We start from the raw sequence: 16,673 nt of genomic DNA, 5'->3' as shown, positions 1-16,673 counted from the left end.
TATTTATTCTTATCGACTTATTTTATTACATAATAATACAACAACTCATATAGAAAAGTTTTGTTTATAGTTCCTTGATTTAAATTTTTTGGGTTAAGTAATGTTTTAGTCCTTGAACTTCGACAATAAATTGGATTAGTTCATGTTTGAAACTTTGATACATTTTGGTCCTGAAACTATAAAAATGAATGGATGTAGTCATTTAAACGTGTTTCATGCTAACATTTGAGTTGTTTACACTATTTAATACGTTCTCGCTGTAAAGTTAGTTGGAAGATGTGTTTAACACATAAAAATTATTTAACATAATTGGGTTATATCCATTTATTTTTAAAGATTGGGACCAAAATGTATCAAAGTTTTGGACATGGAAAAATTTCAATTTCATGTCAAAGTTTAGGGACTAAAAATATATGTAACTCATATTATCTTTTAAAATATTGGTATTCATAAGGAATAATGGATCTTCAACAAATATTTTGTGTAACATCCAAATTTTTCTTAACACCTTTCAAGCCATTTGGTTATAAACAACAATTAATTTCTAGTAAAACCTCTCGAAAACATGATGTTTAAAAAAAGAATTTTTCTTTAAAAATTGAGTCATCTAAAAGTTAACCTATCGTATAATAGTTTAAATCTTGTGTCGTCTAATAGGCTAAAATTGATATTGTTTAATAGACCAAATCTTTAACTCATCCAATGAGTGCAATGAATTTAAGAGTGTTAGTCGTCCAACGCTTAAGTATACAAAAATCATATCCACAATCTTAATTGAGTAACATGAATAAAAAGAAAATTATAAACTATAAGTTTCTAGCCCAGACTCATCCCATTGCCCACTCGTTTATCCTTACTATGCTTTCAGACTTGTTTCCTCTTCTACTCCCATATTAACATGGTCATCGTAGGTGGAAATAATAACCACAAAAAGAAGGTTAAGCTAACATAACAAATATTTCAATCAATGGATTATCAATATCACATACATCACATTCTTCCTCTCCAAGCATCACACTCACTCACTCACTCACTTGTTTAGTATGTATATTTACAAGATTCACTTTCACCCTTAAAATCCTAGATACTCTTAAGAGATTTTGTGTGATCCTTCTAATAACCACAAAATATCATATATATCTTTTCTTACCTTTCTATTTATGTTTCTTAGGAAAATCTTATTATATCTCTTAAATAAAATCTTAAACTTTAATGATAATCCTCTTAATATCTTTTAAGATAAAATAAGAGAAATTACCTTAAAGATAATTCCTACTAATCCTTAAAACTATTCCCATATTATCAAATCTTTTATCTCTTAAGAAATATAAAAATATCCAAATTATACATCAATATTCATCTTATTTCCTATGTAATCTTTCTTTAATTGCTAAATCCTTTCTTTAATAACCAATATCCTCCTCAATAATTATATGAAAGATAATCTTACCATAATCTTTTATGATTCGCCTGACCCGGAAAAATTAAATAAATAAATAAATATTTATTTAATAAATGCAAGGGCGATAATTCCTAAGTTAATAAATATGGAAAGAGAAGACAAGGAGTAATGGTGGCTTAAGTGGTTGAGTGTGTGGAGTGGTGTCGAGAGGGTGTGGGTTTATCAAGGAGAAGGGTTCCAGGTCAGGGGAACTGTCATTTCTTGTTTTAATGATATTATATGCAATTGTTATCTTTCTGACCCCATCAGTACTATGATAATTCCTTTTGGTGTAATGTTTAGAGTTTTCTTCTAAATACGACATACTTATTATTATTATTATTACTATTTTTATTATTATTATTATTATTTTATTTTACTATTATTATTATTATTTTTATTTATTATTATTCTTATTATTTTATTTTACTATTATTATTATTTTTTTTTATTTTTATTATTTTATTATTATTATTATAATAATTATTATTATTATTTCTATTATTGTTATTATTATTATTATTATTATTATTTTATTTTACATGTATTATTACAATTACTATTATGTTTATTATTACTTTTATTTTTATTTTTATTAGTATTAATTTATTATTATTATTATTTTATTATTATTATTATTATTATTATTATTATTTTATTTTACTATTACTTTATTATTATTGATATTATTATCATTGTTTTATTTTATTTGTGATTTTATTATTGTTATTATTTTTTATTATTATTGTTTTATTTTATTTTTATTATTAATATTATTATTATTATTATTTTATGGGTTAAATATGTTTTTGGTCCCTCAAGTTTGAGCGAAATTTGGGTTTAGTCCCTCATCAAAATTTTTGACCAATTTAGTCTTTTATCTTCCAAAATGCGTGAATTTAGTCCTTTTAACCAAATTTTGTTAAGTTTATCTGACATTTCAAGCGCATTTCATGATAGTATTTAAATTATTTATACTGTTTGACACATTTTTGCTTCAATGTTAACTTAAATACTATCATAAAATGCGCTCGAAACGTCAGATAAACTTAACAAAATTTGGTTAAAAGGACTAAATTCACGCATTTTGAAAGATGAATGACTAAATTGGTCAAAAGTTTTGATGAGGGACTAATTCCAAATTTCGCTGAAACTTGAGGGACCAAAAACATATTTAACCCTTATTTTATTATTATCATTATCATTATTATTATTTTATTTTAGTATTACTTTATTATTATTGTTATTATTATCATTGTTTTATTTCATTTGTGATTTTATTATTATAACGTCCCATTTAATAAATAAGTTTAATTAAATAAAACATCACATAGAATATAATATAAAGAACAATGCCATGGAGTATAAGTGTCACTCCTTACAGTTATCCAAAATGCTCGGAGAGAAAATTAAGGCACACCATGATGTCATTAACAAAACAAAATGTAATAGTTTTATAGTTGACCAAAATACATAGGCAATAGTGCCTACAGAGAGTACTCGAAGGAATGAGATCCAACCCAAGAAGGGGCTACACTGTAGAGTTTCCATCACCATGATGACCACTAGGGGTTTCCATATCTGCTCACACAAATAAATTGATGATCATCGCAAAAGGAAAAACCACACCCAAAACACACAAACAAACAGAAAGGGTAAGCTAGATTATAAATCAATTTAACATGTTATGGCACACATACACGTAAAACAGATCATAAACATGCAACAAGATAAGCAAATAATCATGTGATAACAAACAATAGGAGGGGTATACATTCAACATTAAGTGAACGTAGGGTGCAGGTCTAGAGTTTCACGAATGCAATGTGTATTTGTGGGTTGCATAGTTTCCTTTGACTAACCATGATCTTAAGGTGCCAACACTATTATAACTTGGGTGAGACGTAGCATGGCATTGTTGTCTCTCTTTCTTCACTTTCTCGTATACCCTTGTGTCAGGCTATCAAAGGAGGGAAGGTTTTTTTTTGTGTGTGTTTATTTTGGCTTTATGTGTGTATGAGTGGAGTAGTATTGGGACCCACAATAATTAGGATTGTTATATAATATTTTAAGGCTTTGGAGGGGCCACAACATGCTTGTTTTTGTTTCTTACTTTACGTGTGGTGCACACCCAAGGCTAAGCTCTAACTTTTGTTTTTATTAGTCATTAAGACAACTTTTAGTATTAATGGGACGTGAGCATGTTGTGGGCAACCGTGTTTTCTTCCTTTTGGATTAGTGGTTTTGCTTGTCAAGATCCTTTTGGTTGAAAGAAAAATAATAGCACCACCAAAACTTCATCTGGGGTCGGGGTGGAGAGAAACTAAATTGTCATGCTATAACATTTTCTCTTACTTAGGTTGAGGCTAGCTTTCAGTTCTTGTAGTTACAACATCCCAAGTGATTAGATGCAACTAAGTTTGGGGTTATAGTTGTGTTCCCCTTTTTTTTTTGGCAACCACAATTTCTATGGGTACTTAAAGGTGTTTCGGTGTAGTGCCACGTTCCTAACGTTCTCTTTCTTTTGGTGAATAAGGTATTGTGATCAATTGCGAAGATTTGCTCTGTGAAGTGGATAATGCATAAATTTGGAATCTTTGCTAAATTCTACATGTTTGAGTGTCTTTAAATTGACCAAAGTATGTGCAATTATGTTGTTTCTCGTATTTTTCATGCAACAGGGACCGTCAGGTGGTAGTTTCCTAGTGCTAGGCGCTAGGTCTCTAGTTATTGGTTTCGTTGGGCGCCAAGCTCTAGTCGCTGGACGACTAAGTTTTTTCTGGTCCACGTAGTTTTTGTAAAGGGTGTGACAATTAAAAACAAATTAGACTCTTCCTTCTTCTTTTTTACTTTTAATACTAGAAAGTCTTAAGAAAAATTATTACACTTGCTTTTTCTCTTCTTTTTTCTATCATATTTTTTATTTATTTTTTGAGAACAAACTTATTTGTCTGGACGAAATTGGGTGATGACCTATATGCAATGTGATCCAAAACTATTTCTCAAAATTTATTTTGAAAGCATGGCCTAAACCATTGGCCTAATTGAAAACTATCTAGAAGATCTCTATCATATCTCGACCTCCTTATTCCTATGAAAATATTATTTGAGGCCCATCTAGCCCATTGATTATCACTCAATTATTTATTTCTTTATTTTTTAATTTTATTTTTTAATAATTTATACATTGCATTTAATTTTTCTACTTTTAAATAAAACTATAAATCATCAATTGCTAATTTATAAATTTTAAACAACAAAATGATAATCAAATTAATTTATTTAATAATATAATTATACATTTTTCAATATTTCAAAAAATTACATCAATTACTAACTTAAAAATTAACTTATTATAATTATTACGTATAATTTTCTTTTGTACTTCTTTTCCTATTTTTTTTTTAAATTAAAAACTAAAAAAAAGATACCTCAGAATTCAGTTTCTCCAAAATCGAATTTTCACGATATTCCGGCAACACATGTAAAATAAAAGGCCAGAATTCAGTTATAGAAATCGAATTCTGACCAAAAACCAAAACTGTGCTATAATATAAAGAAGAGTTTGCTACCCAGAGAAATTAAAAACGAAACTGTGCTACTGCGAAAAACAAATATATATATATATATATATATATATATATATATATATATATATATATATAATATACGAATGCACCTGCATGGTCTCGGGAGGTACATGTACGAATCATGATGAGGTGGTTTTGATAAAAAAGATGAAAATTGAGAATTGGTCTTATACACTAAATTATTGGATTAGACACTAATCATACACTAATCCTACCCATAAACAATTTTAACTATATGCGATGTTATTTAATAGACGAAATAAAATAATGTTTAGAAGGATACAAATATCTAGCCTTGTGCATCGAAGTGTGTTCCTCAATCATTAACAATATCTTGAACTTGTCGGTCTCCATTATCTCTTCATGCTAGTTTCCCTTTATAAAATTTTATTTGTCCATTGCTGTTCCTTTATTTGACTTTCCTTATTTAATAATATCAATAAATAATTAATAATGTGATTTTTTTATACATTTCCTACTATTTTTATTCTTATAAAATGAACTTTACTAATTCATTTATATATAAAAGAACTACCCACAACAAATACTAGTTATTGTGAAGAAGAAGAAAAATTACATGTGCTTTTATTATATAATTATAATATTTTTAAAATTAATAAAAGATTCAATTTTCTATAAGTTTTTTTAATAAATAATTTTTAAACATAAGTATGTTTTATTATTGTGAAAAAATGTACACATAAAACAAAATCATGTGTTTTTCACACCTAATAATAATAAAAGGAAAAAGATAATAATTTATATCAATAATAAATAAAGTACACACTACTCATTTCATTTTTCTAAACAATATCCAAATCATATATTACATTTTTGTGTTTTTTACAAAATTGTTTATTATTTGCATTATTAAAGGCAACCTACATAGGTGTCTTTTGTAACGTCCCATTTAAAATATAATATAATTAAATGAAACATTACACAAAATAGTAATAGAAACAAGGTCTTAGAGTAAAGCCGCTACTCCTTATACTTATCCAACGAAAACATAATTGAACTAGGACACACCATGATGCCAATAGACAAGCGAAGAAAAGGGTCAATAGTAATTTAAAATATAACCCAGAAGCAAGACACTACATGGGCCATAGCCCTAGAGAAAAGCCCAAATAAACGGAAATGCAGTCCAAACAGACTATGCAGCGGAACCTCTATCACCCTAATGATCACGGGAAGTTCTCACATCTGCTCACATTAACAAGTTGATGATCATCAAAAAAAGAGAAAACCACACAACAAAACATACAACAAACAAAATGGTAAGCTAGAGTAGAAAACAATTTATCATACAGTTACATACAATTTCATAGTCTAAGATGCATGTCAACCAATAATGTTATGAATTTTCAAACAATACACTAAGACTCAAACACGACTCATCCGGATACATATAATTAGTCGGATTCAGCGGATGCTTGCACTTGTGGTGGACTTCCCTGCTCTACCGAGCTAATTGTTACAATGTCTCATCCCCCACACACATGGTTAGCCCTTAATGAGTTCCAGGCCTCCTACTACTCTCACCACTAGAGTCAGTACACTCTATGTGAGACTAACTGACTCTTTAGAGTGTCAGGATGCAACCTTACCTTGAATCCTTACTAAATTATATAGATGGGGCACCACCATGAACTCCCACTAATAGGGGTCATGGAATTACGTCCAGACTAATTGAGGCACCACCATGAGGTCTCACCTAGAGGCTCATGGAATTACACCCTAACCAATGAGGCACCACCACGAAACTATCATGAAATTACGTCCTAACCACATACAAATCATGTTTCACCAACCAAATAGGTACTTATCATGTATACCAATCTCATGCCAAACTTTATAATCAACCCTCATCCATATTCCATACCAAACTCATTATTTTTAATCCATGAATCAATCCCATACATGCACCTTACTCATTCCATACTTTGAACATATTAATTCACCCAAACATGTGGCAAACATACAAGGACAAAGAAGAACACAAAACAATACACACTCTCGCCCAACTCCTCGCTCAGGCAGAAAGGTCTCGCTTAGGCGAGAGGGTCTCTCGCTCAGGCGAGCTCCTTTCTCCTAGGCGAGAACTCGAAAAGGGGAACAGTGGCTTCCTACGATGTCTCGCTTAGGTGAGCCCTCCTCGCCTGAGCGAGACTGCACCTCGCTCAAAACGGAGACTCGTCGCTTAAGCGACAACTCGAGTAGGAAACTTGGGCGAACCTCCATTAGTCTCGCCTAGGCGAGACGTACTCGCTTGGGCGAGAAAACCAATGCTCACCATTGTTCTCTCGTGCAACAGTCCAACAAATGCACCCAAACAATTCAATAAGGCATTCCAGCAGCTCACATTCACACATAGTCCATTCAATATGAAACAAACGAAAAAACAAGTAGATTTCACGGAATATACAAAAGGCTTTAGCTTCCCTTACCTGAAAAGAGCTAGCAAACTACTTCAACACTAAGCCCATAACCGGAGCAGCTCCAAGAGCAAATTTAAGAGCTGGAAATACTGACCAGACAGAAAACAAATTTAAACTCGTGAATCTTTGTCGGCCCACGAGAAATAGAGTGGAAGAAAAAAGTATAAGGGCTAGAGGTCAACTTACGTGAAGTAGAACAAGCTTGAGCAAACTTGACATTAGCAGAGATCAAACCCTAGCAGAGGAACGACCGCAACTCTAAGGAAATGGAAGACTGTTTTCTGAAAGTGAGAAGAATGAGTAGGGTTAGGGCAGTTTAGGGTCCTTGGTCCCTTTTGGGCCAGCCCTAGGCCCAACTCATTTAGGACAACCCTTTAAAATGAAGGCAGAAATGTAAGTGAGCCTTATATATTTCTTAAACAGCAGTTCAATGACTTTTTCTTCTTGCGTCGTCGCCATTATTTCTTCTTATACATGCATATTATAGAGATGGACTAAAATATCCTCCTTCACTACATCTCATCCCACAGTTGTTGTCATTGCTATCGCTGCTGTCATCATCATCGTCTATTGTCATTGTAACCCTGTTCTTCACTGCAGAGGAAGGGAGAGGGAACACATTGCAAAATAAAGCTCACTCTAAAACACATTTTATGTATTCTGAATGCTTATTTTAAGAAAACCTTTTCCAGAAAATATCACATGTTCTGAAAAACGTGTTTTTGAAAATTGTTCTAAAAAACTCATTTTATGTGTTTCAAAAGGTTAATTCCGAAAATCCTATTTTGAAAATGTTCTTTCAAAAATCCTATTATGGAATTAAATAAAATAAAGTATTTTCAAAATTATAAGGGTGCAACTGGAAATTAGGGGTGTGCCAAAAGAAAAACCTAAACAGTTAGTCTTACTTTTTTTTCTTTTCAAACAATATTTTTTATTATTTTATTTGATAAAACAAATACAACAATGCAATAGAAGACATGTGGACAATCATCACGCCTGTGTGTTTATATTATTAATAATAATATTTCACGAAGTAATCTCTACACAGCTTTGGTGAACTCGTACAAGCATTGGGTCTGGTCTACAACTAGTAAGGTATAAAATAACGAAGTCACATTTACATCTCCCTCGTAAATATTTATGATCAAGTTGTCCCCAAAGCAAGAAAACCCATCATTTTATATAAGAATTCCATGCACCTCAATATTTCAGGAAATCGCATGCTCTTTCTTTAGAATGCACGTATAATTACTGTCCATCAGGAATTTTGCATATTGCATATGCTTTCTTGCCAATCTTACATTCAATACCTTTGAATTTACAGCTAAAAATACTCTTCTCGAAAGATTTTCCCACAGCGAACTTCATTTCCTCGTCGACAACTTTCTTCAGTGAATGGGAAATGTCACCCAGTGCCCATGCTAAGGATATGTGCGGACGAGGATCCTGTAATGAGTAGTTCAAGTTCAAATACTAGAAGAAAAACAGGGATAAGACAGTAGTTATGATGCAGTGGTTGTGGTGGCAGTATTACTCAATAAAATTACTAACCTTGTAAAACTCAGGAAGATTATGAAGTCTGTAAACTGTATTGACTGCTTCAATTTGCTTTGTAATCTGCAATTAATTGGAAAGAAAAAGCACATTTCACATTAATTGATAAACTAGAGGGCGAGAATGAATTGGCCTTAAGATTAAACAGTGAGAAAATAGCAGTCTTTTCAGATATTAACTCTACTTTCCAGATGTTCTCTCATCTTATCTCTAGTCTTTTTTTCCAATTCTGTGTGATTTTCCATGCAAGACCAAAAGAATGTACGAGACTTTTGAAAATTTACAATTCAATCTTTATTTAATTCCGTTTCACATGTCACTCTAATGGTTTAATTCAGTTTCAAATGCAATTTTCCAAACTTCCCAAAGTTCTACTACGAATAAAATGATTTCCGTTACCAAGAGAGCATTAATATGTTTTAAATCAGCAGCTTTATAGTCAACCAACCAAGATACAAGTATTAAGCCACTATCAACACACATTTAAGCGACAAATGCAATGCATAACCCCAACTTGAATATGATTAAGAATAACACAAGTAACAGGGGCATGCGAAAAAAGAAAAGTAAGGCTAGAAATGATACCTCTATCAACCCTCCTTGAACAACTTCTACTGAGATAAAGGTGCGAGTGTGATCATCATTAACAAAAACCTCCCACTTGTTAAAGTCTATCCAAAACCTACTTAAATGGAAAAAAATAAGGAAAACATGTGGAAACAAAAATAATGTCCCATTTTCACAAGTGAAAAATAGAAGAAATAAAACTGACTGGCGCTGAATTTGAAGCTTCTGTTTCAGCATTGAGACCACTGAGTCAATCTGGTGCACTCGTATTGGAACAGTTCTTCCCAAACTTATATGAAATTCTCTTCCTAAGGCCACTTGTTCGAGCTTCTCATCATTTTGGCAGAGGACGTTTAAAGGGACATCAACATCAACAGCATTAAGATTTGGTTCCCGAGATGAAACTTTTCTCAAGAAAGCAGATAGTTCTTTCTTCGATGGAGATGAAATGTTAACTGTACAAAAAAACTGCACCTTGTATAACTTATCATGAAAAACTTTTGAACAAATTTACTGGCATGGTGAAGTCTATTAGAGATATATGAGGAAAGAAATCAACGACGTACTGGTAAGGGAACAAGAAAATATAAAATATCCTTGCATGTACTGCTTGAGCACGATCTAAAGATTAGGAGGGAAAAAACCTTTTGAATAAAGTAACTTCAAATCATAAGTGAAACTTAGAATGCCCTGTTCAATATTAATATCACTTTTCACAACTAACTCTTGCAGGTGATCTGATTCCTACGGCATGAAACTTCTAGAGTTCAAGGGCAAAAAGTTCATACATAGACTATAGTGTAATTGCTCAAACAATTTCATTGGGATCCTCTACCGCACAAACGAAGAAAATAATAATAGAGTAACTCGCAAAAGAAACAACTAGAAGATTAACAAGGAAGGACAAGGAAGAGCCCTATGAAAAAAATAGGGTTAACTATGTTTTGGTCCCTAAACTATAATGCAATTTTGGTTTTAGTCCCTATTTCAAAGTTTGATCATGTTAGATCCCCGTCCTTAAGAAATGCATGGATTCAGTCCTTAATACCTAACGATGTTAATTTTTTTTACGTAGCATACGGGGCACCATGTCACCCCTCTATTTTTGGACACGTATCGCATTTTTAATTACATGTGACCCAGGCCCAAACCCTTCCCCATTCAAACACATTGGCTACCCTTCCCCTAGCAGCTGGCCACCCTTCATCCACTGGCGGCGATGCTAGTCGTCACCAGAAGCCTCGCTCGTGATGACAACCACGACCAGAAGCCGCTCTGCCAACACGACAATCATTTTCCTCCACTCGAGTATTGCTTCTTCTCATCCATTCTTCAAATTGGGAAACTGTTGTCATCGTCGGTCGAATGCCACCACCGAAGCACTAGCACAAACCCAAAATGGGTTTGTGCAATTCAGGGACGCCGCTGGTTACCACCGTGATGCCACAACTGCCACTGGTCTCCTCCACCAACCCTTTCTCTTTTAGACCTTATTTCTTTGTTCAAGGTGAGTACTTTGTTGAACAAACACATAGAAATGGGAAGCAAAATACAGAGATGGGTGAGAGGAGGTGTTACCTTGAATATATTTTTTATTTTCTTTGAATTGATTGCTTGTTGGGAATGAGCCTTGTTCAGTGTTGGAATGGGATTGGTGAATGGAGAAGAGGAGAGAATAGCATGGAAGACTATTGAAAGTGTTATGTGGTTCTGTGGGTTATTTTTTGTGTTGGTGAAGATTGAGATGTGTATAGAGTGGTGATGTTAGTGATTGGATGAAGTACCGAAAATGAAAATGGGTGGAGATGGTGGCACTATTTTCTTTGCATGAGTGGTGATAAGTAGTGCGTGTGGGTTCCTATGTTGATTGTTTTTGTCATTGTGGGTTCTTGTGTTGATTGTTTTTGTGATTGTGGGTTCGATTGATTTTGTGATTGTGGGCCTCTGTTGGGTGAACTAGAGGTGCTGGAAAATTGGAGGTGGAAGATGAATGCACTGGGGAAGAGTTTGGATGATGGAGCATGGGGAGATGTTGAAGAAGTGGGGTGATGTTGGGTGATGAAGACAATGTTATCGATATTGGATAATAGAAAATATTGGCAATCCAAAAATCCTTTATAAAGTTATAACCAAAACCATATCGGGTTATAGCGGAAAGTATAACTTTTAAAAAATAATTATAGTGAAAGCAGAGAAGAAAATACAAAAAAAAAAAATAGAGTTGACAGTGGTGGCGGGCGGTGGTGGTGGGCAGTGGCAACCAGTGGCGACATTTGTGGCTGTTGGTTGTAGTAACTAAGGCCAAAGTGAAAAGAATAAGAGAGGAGATGTTTTGAACAATATTTTACTGTAGTGTAAAAGAATAAGAGAGGAGTTGTAGTAACATGTAAAAGAATAAGATAGGAGGGTTCTCTGTAATAGGGTTTCGATTAAATAATGTTAGTAGGCCTGACCCAAATTTTGACCTTATGTATTAAACATTCAGAAAACACATAGAAGGATGAAATTAGGGTTTATGTGTGCTACCACTCATTCAACCTATCTGTCAGAGTCTTTAGAGGACACACGAGAGCAAAGTATGATGGTAGTTAATAGTTTAATTGTCCTTATGATTCTTGTAGGTTACATTTTCTCCCTCTATATTTGCTCTTAGTTAGAATTTACCTATTGCTTGGGGATAAGGTCTCGGAGAAATTTATAATAGATCAATTTTGAATTTAATTGTGATTTATTTTTCAAAAGTTTTAGTGATTGTTTTCTGTTCAGGGCCATGCTTATTCCAAAAATTCATTTAAATCTTGAAAGCAGTTAGTAGCATTGAAATTAAGTAAAGGTTACATATGAGGATTGAAGAATCCTTTTGGAAGGAGGAAAAGATGAAAGTAACAACCTAAGCAAAAGAGATAGAAGTTAAGATGATTTTTGAGGAATTGGTCAACAAACTTTTGCCTTCGAGTGATATTGGACTAGGAAGTAAGCTTCTCAAAGATTTGCTCAACAACACATCCTTGCTAAGTGAAATATGGACAATGTGCCAGATTAGAAAAGCACTCAAGAAAAAATATTTTGCGGTGCAATTGTTTGGAAGTGGGTCAGAGTGCTAAAACTCATGAGATAACACTATCCATTGTTAACAACTCTCTCCTAACACACACTTCTACCTTCATTTCTTTTTAGACTTTGACGTTTCTCATGGGAATGAATACCTAATCTCTCCATTGTTTAAGTTGGATGTTACTCTTAGAAAGTAAGTAATAGGCCTAAGTGCAATTTAAATCTAAATGTGGGGCATCCTAATGTACATAGACAGATCAATACGGAGTAAATTCATAAAAATCACTGCAACAGCAAAACCATCACATGGAAAACATAGAACGGTTTGTTTACACAGACAAATTCTTCTAAAGATCATAATTATCTTACTTGGTATGTAGATATGCAAGGCATAGTTACCATCAACATGAGGGAAGCTTCTAACCCTTGTTGCCTGACCTATCTGCAGATCTAAAGGCCATTTACCATAAAAACCATGAACAGTTGTACAAAAGAAACATAGCATACCAGCACATAATAAGAAATGAATTTGGTTACAATAACACTTCCAACATAAGAAATAAAATTTTATGAATTCAGAAAAAAAATTGTAAAATCAACTAACATTTTGAGGTTGGTAAAATTTGTGATTCTTGTTATTTCCTAATGGATCACCTAAACATATCCATTAAGATAAAGGCTTCATTCTCTTTTTTCCTTCTAGTAATGTAAATAAAATCATCTAAAACTTAGAATACCAAGAAATGTTGACGGGTCAAGGAGAGAGATAGGAGGTGGTGGCAAAGATGTGAACACTGCTGAGGGCGGAGAAGTTGGAGCTGACGGTACAGATTCAGAATCTGAATCAGAAGATCCATCCCCATAACATGATTTCAGTGCCTCCATTTGTCAGTCTACACTCTAACATACAGAGATCTGCACATAAAACGGATAACATTTATGGTACCTCAAAACAAATATAATAATCAAGGAATGATTAAAATCTTCAGAAAGCAATCCCTGTACGTTTATGCAATTATATAGCTCAATTATAAGAAGCAAAAATAGATTTCTCTCTCATTTAATTTGCTACTTCATCCTTTATTTACTTATTCTTTGATTAATTTGCAATGATAAATGTACCGTAGTTGGATGCTGAATGAGATTACTTACAAAATAATATTTTTAAAGGATTGCACATTCAGGACTTGGAATGGGATTTCATTATGTTTAACTGGTAAAGCTCAAGCGAAAACCATTAAGCATGACACACAGTTAGTAATGGAACAAAACACTAAGCAAGTTTCACCATAACTGATACGGACAAAGAATTGGAAGGACATATTAGGAAGATTCAAAATGCTTATGAGAGGAAGAAGTGGAAACCCATTTCATGGGGACCACAAGCACACGCACACTGATTTTCCTGATAACAGAATTGCCTACTTGTTAGGGGGAAGGAATGTAGAGAATCTTTTATGTTTCAGAGAGAGAATAGGGAGTATAAGGGTAGTATTACGTGATCGCTTGGGGAGGCTGGTTTTGGGTGGGAGAAAACTGATTTTGGGCTGGGATTTGGCAATAGGACTAACGTTGTCTTTGTTACTTTGTTTTTTTGTTGAAATAATACAAGGGATTCCCTTTCATTACTTTTGTATATTTTTGGATACCTATCAATTGGTATCAGAACACTCGATTCTGGGAGTGATGGTACTTATGTGAAATGCGATGGAGAAGCGCATTGATGGCCTTGAACAGCAGCTCATTGAATTGAAAAAACTTGATCATCTCTCACAACAGGTCTTGCAGTGGCAGACCTCACAGACAATGTTTGCACCGGAATGAAATGTGAACGATGCTGTAGATGGTGAAGTTGAGAGTGAAGACAGCTCGAGTTCCACCACATGAAGCACTAGGTGTGATTCGTCATGAGATTTTGGGGGATGTAAGCTCAAGATACCCATATTTCGTGGTGACAACAGCCATGGATCGATTGACCGCGCTAAACAATATTGCAAATTGAACATGGTGGACAAGGAAGAAAAGCTTGACACTGTGGTAATCACATTGGAGGATAAGGCGCTGATTTGGTATGAGTGGTGGGAAGAATAGAGTCAGGAACTCAATTGGGAGGAATTTAAGAGTGCATTTATGCGACGTTTGCAATCGGGTTTGGTACAAGGGATTCCCTTTCATTACCTTTCTGTATTTTTTAACATATTAGATGGAATATAATTTAACATATTAGATGGAAAGATCCTCTAAAGATCTTCCCCTATTCATGATACAGTTTCAAAATCTGTCGATGATCAAAATTGCCTTATATCACCTCATATTGAGAGAAATTAGAAACCTTAAACTTAGTTTCAAGAATCACTGAATTAACCAAAATAAACACGAATTTCATCACCAGAAAAAGCAGAATCGTGCTAGATATTTTATCAAGCACGTGACCTACAAGCTCAAACTACACTAGAAATAAAAAAAAAAAAACTCAATCTAAAACAAAACCAAAGGACACCTAAAATATTCAATGCATTGAAAAAGAAAACTGAAGCAAAATCTTATTTCAGAGTTCACTAAAAATAATATATATACATGTGTGCGGCCATTTATAAATATAAAGTAGACAAAGAAAACAATTTTTCAGACACAAAAGGAAAAAATGAAGAAAGCTAGCATTACAAAAGTCTAGCTTTAACTGATGTTACTATGGAGCACTGTTAAAAAAATCTACCAAGGTCACTCATTGACTAGGTCGAGGAACTGTCCGGTGCTTTAAATATTGGAGCTTGCATCTTATACAATTTTTGGCTATAGTGAAGGCCAATTAAAGTAGAAGCACGAATAACATTGAAATATAGAAAATTTTAGTCGAAAGTAAGCATAAGAATGCTAATTTTGACTATGAAGAAGAAGCAAATACAAGATATTGAACAAATGAAGAAATGATAATAACAATTGGGAAATTGGTTCCTAATAATTGTTTAATCTAAAACAAACACAGCGTATTAAACGGCGAACGAAAACAGTAGAGCATGTTAAAATTGCATTATTGTGAACGGCGTTTTTCATTTTCTATATCAATTTTCAGCTACAGAGCATCAGTTAGATTAATTGTTCATTAAAAAAGGTATCTCTCAGTTACGAAGAATATGCCTAAGGTTTTTCTGCAGTTTGGAGCACGGCTATGTTATATTCATTTAATTTATATCGAACAAAATTTAAAACATGAACAAGCAGGTGAAGAGAGAAAAAGGTTACCTCAAAGTTTTGTGTTATGGTGAACCGGCCACGTCCACCACTGTCATCAGGTTCACGATGGAGAAGAAAGGGGAGAAAGGTTAACGACAGAGAAGGGTTCCAATGTTGTTGTCTTTCTCAACGTCTGTGAGCTTGGGACTATGTTATGCTTTAACTTTTAACGAGCCAACAGGACTCGCAAAATTCTGGGAAAATATTAAAATGTAACATTTCACTTAGGTTAATTTAATAAATCTAATAAAAACAAAAAACAAAATTAACAATTTTTTAAGTTATGAACGAAATTATGAAATTTAATTAAAAATGTTAATTAATAATTATCTAATATTCAATTTTAAAAATAAAATAGTATATATTTTTCAAAAATGTATAGTAATTGTACTATGTGGCCAATAGTAAGGTTCAACGAGATCTATTATGCAAATAACATATTCTAAGATACGCTCATACAAACAAATATTTTTATATTAATAATAATTATGACAAATATATTATTTAATATCATATATTATTAAATATATGATACATGAGGTATGTTATCACATTATTATTAATATTATTTAATTAAGATAAGTCTTTATTTTATTAATATTATTCGATATCATATTACCAGTTTTATCATTTGGATTTCTGGTCCTAAAATCTTATAAATACAACTAATGTCCCTCAAGAAAAACACACTCTTATACAACTAGTGTTACCACTACACCGCACAATCATCAACAAAGGAAACATTGTTCCAGCTAGCCTATGGCACTGATGCCATGATACCAGTAACGC

General features: G+C 33.0%; 1 protein-coding gene and 1 long non-coding RNA gene across 3 annotated transcripts; both read right to left on the bottom strand.

The window, feature by feature from the left end:
• Positions 1-6,035: 6,035 nt before the first annotated feature.
• On the bottom strand, positions 6,036-8,060 carry LOC114183396. Its single transcript, XR_003604357.1, has 3 exons — positions 7,659-8,060; positions 7,482-7,561; positions 6,036-6,237 (listed from the first exon to the last, which is right to left on the bottom strand). It is a non-coding gene; the product is annotated as an uncharacterized LOC114183396 (long non-coding RNA).
• A 393-nt stretch (positions 8,061-8,453) lies between these two features.
• Positions 8,454-16,064, bottom strand: LOC114185445 (U6 snRNA phosphodiesterase-like). 2 transcript variants are annotated; one of them, XM_028073167.1, is made up of 7 exons: positions 15,894-16,064; positions 13,388-13,565; positions 13,020-13,100; positions 9,802-10,051; positions 9,615-9,711; positions 9,027-9,092; positions 8,454-8,921 (listed from the first exon to the last, which is right to left on the bottom strand). In XM_028073167.1, exons 2-7 carry the CDS (start codon positions 13,533-13,535, stop codon positions 8,724-8,726), a joined length of 840 nt encoding a protein of 279 aa, XP_027928968.1. In that variant the 5' UTR covers positions 13,536-13,565; positions 15,894-16,064; the 3' UTR covers positions 8,454-8,723. The 2 variants fall into 2 exon arrangements, with proteins under 2 accessions (XP_027928968.1, XP_027928969.1); XM_028073168.1 differs by lacking the exon at positions 15,894-16,064 and having other exon boundaries at positions 13,020-13,092.
• Positions 16,065-16,673: the final 609 nt, after the last annotated feature.

This window comes from Vigna unguiculata, chromosome 5 (genome assembly GCF_004118075.2).
Source record: "Vigna unguiculata cultivar IT97K-499-35 chromosome 5, ASM411807v1, whole genome shotgun sequence".
In the NCBI taxonomy this organism is placed as follows: domain Eukaryota; kingdom Viridiplantae; phylum Streptophyta; class Magnoliopsida; order Fabales; family Fabaceae; genus Vigna; species Vigna unguiculata.
Note: the sequence above shows the minus strand (reverse complement) of the source record. Positions and strands in the feature narration are given on the sequence as shown.

Excerpts from the sequence above, each read along its gene's own strand:
- LOC114185445 (XM_028073167.1), bottom strand. The coding sequence starts at position 13,535 with ATGGAGGCACTGAAATCATGTTATGGGGATGGATCTTCTGATTCAGAT. Across the intron at positions 10,052-13,019 it reads CTTGCATATCTACATACCAA|TTAACATTTCATCTCCATCG; the intron begins GTAAGATAATTA and ends TTTTTTGTACAG. Across the intron at positions 8,922-9,026 it reads ATCTTCCTGAGTTTTACAAG|GATCCTCGTCCGCACATATC; the intron begins GTTAGTAATTTT and ends TACTCATTACAG.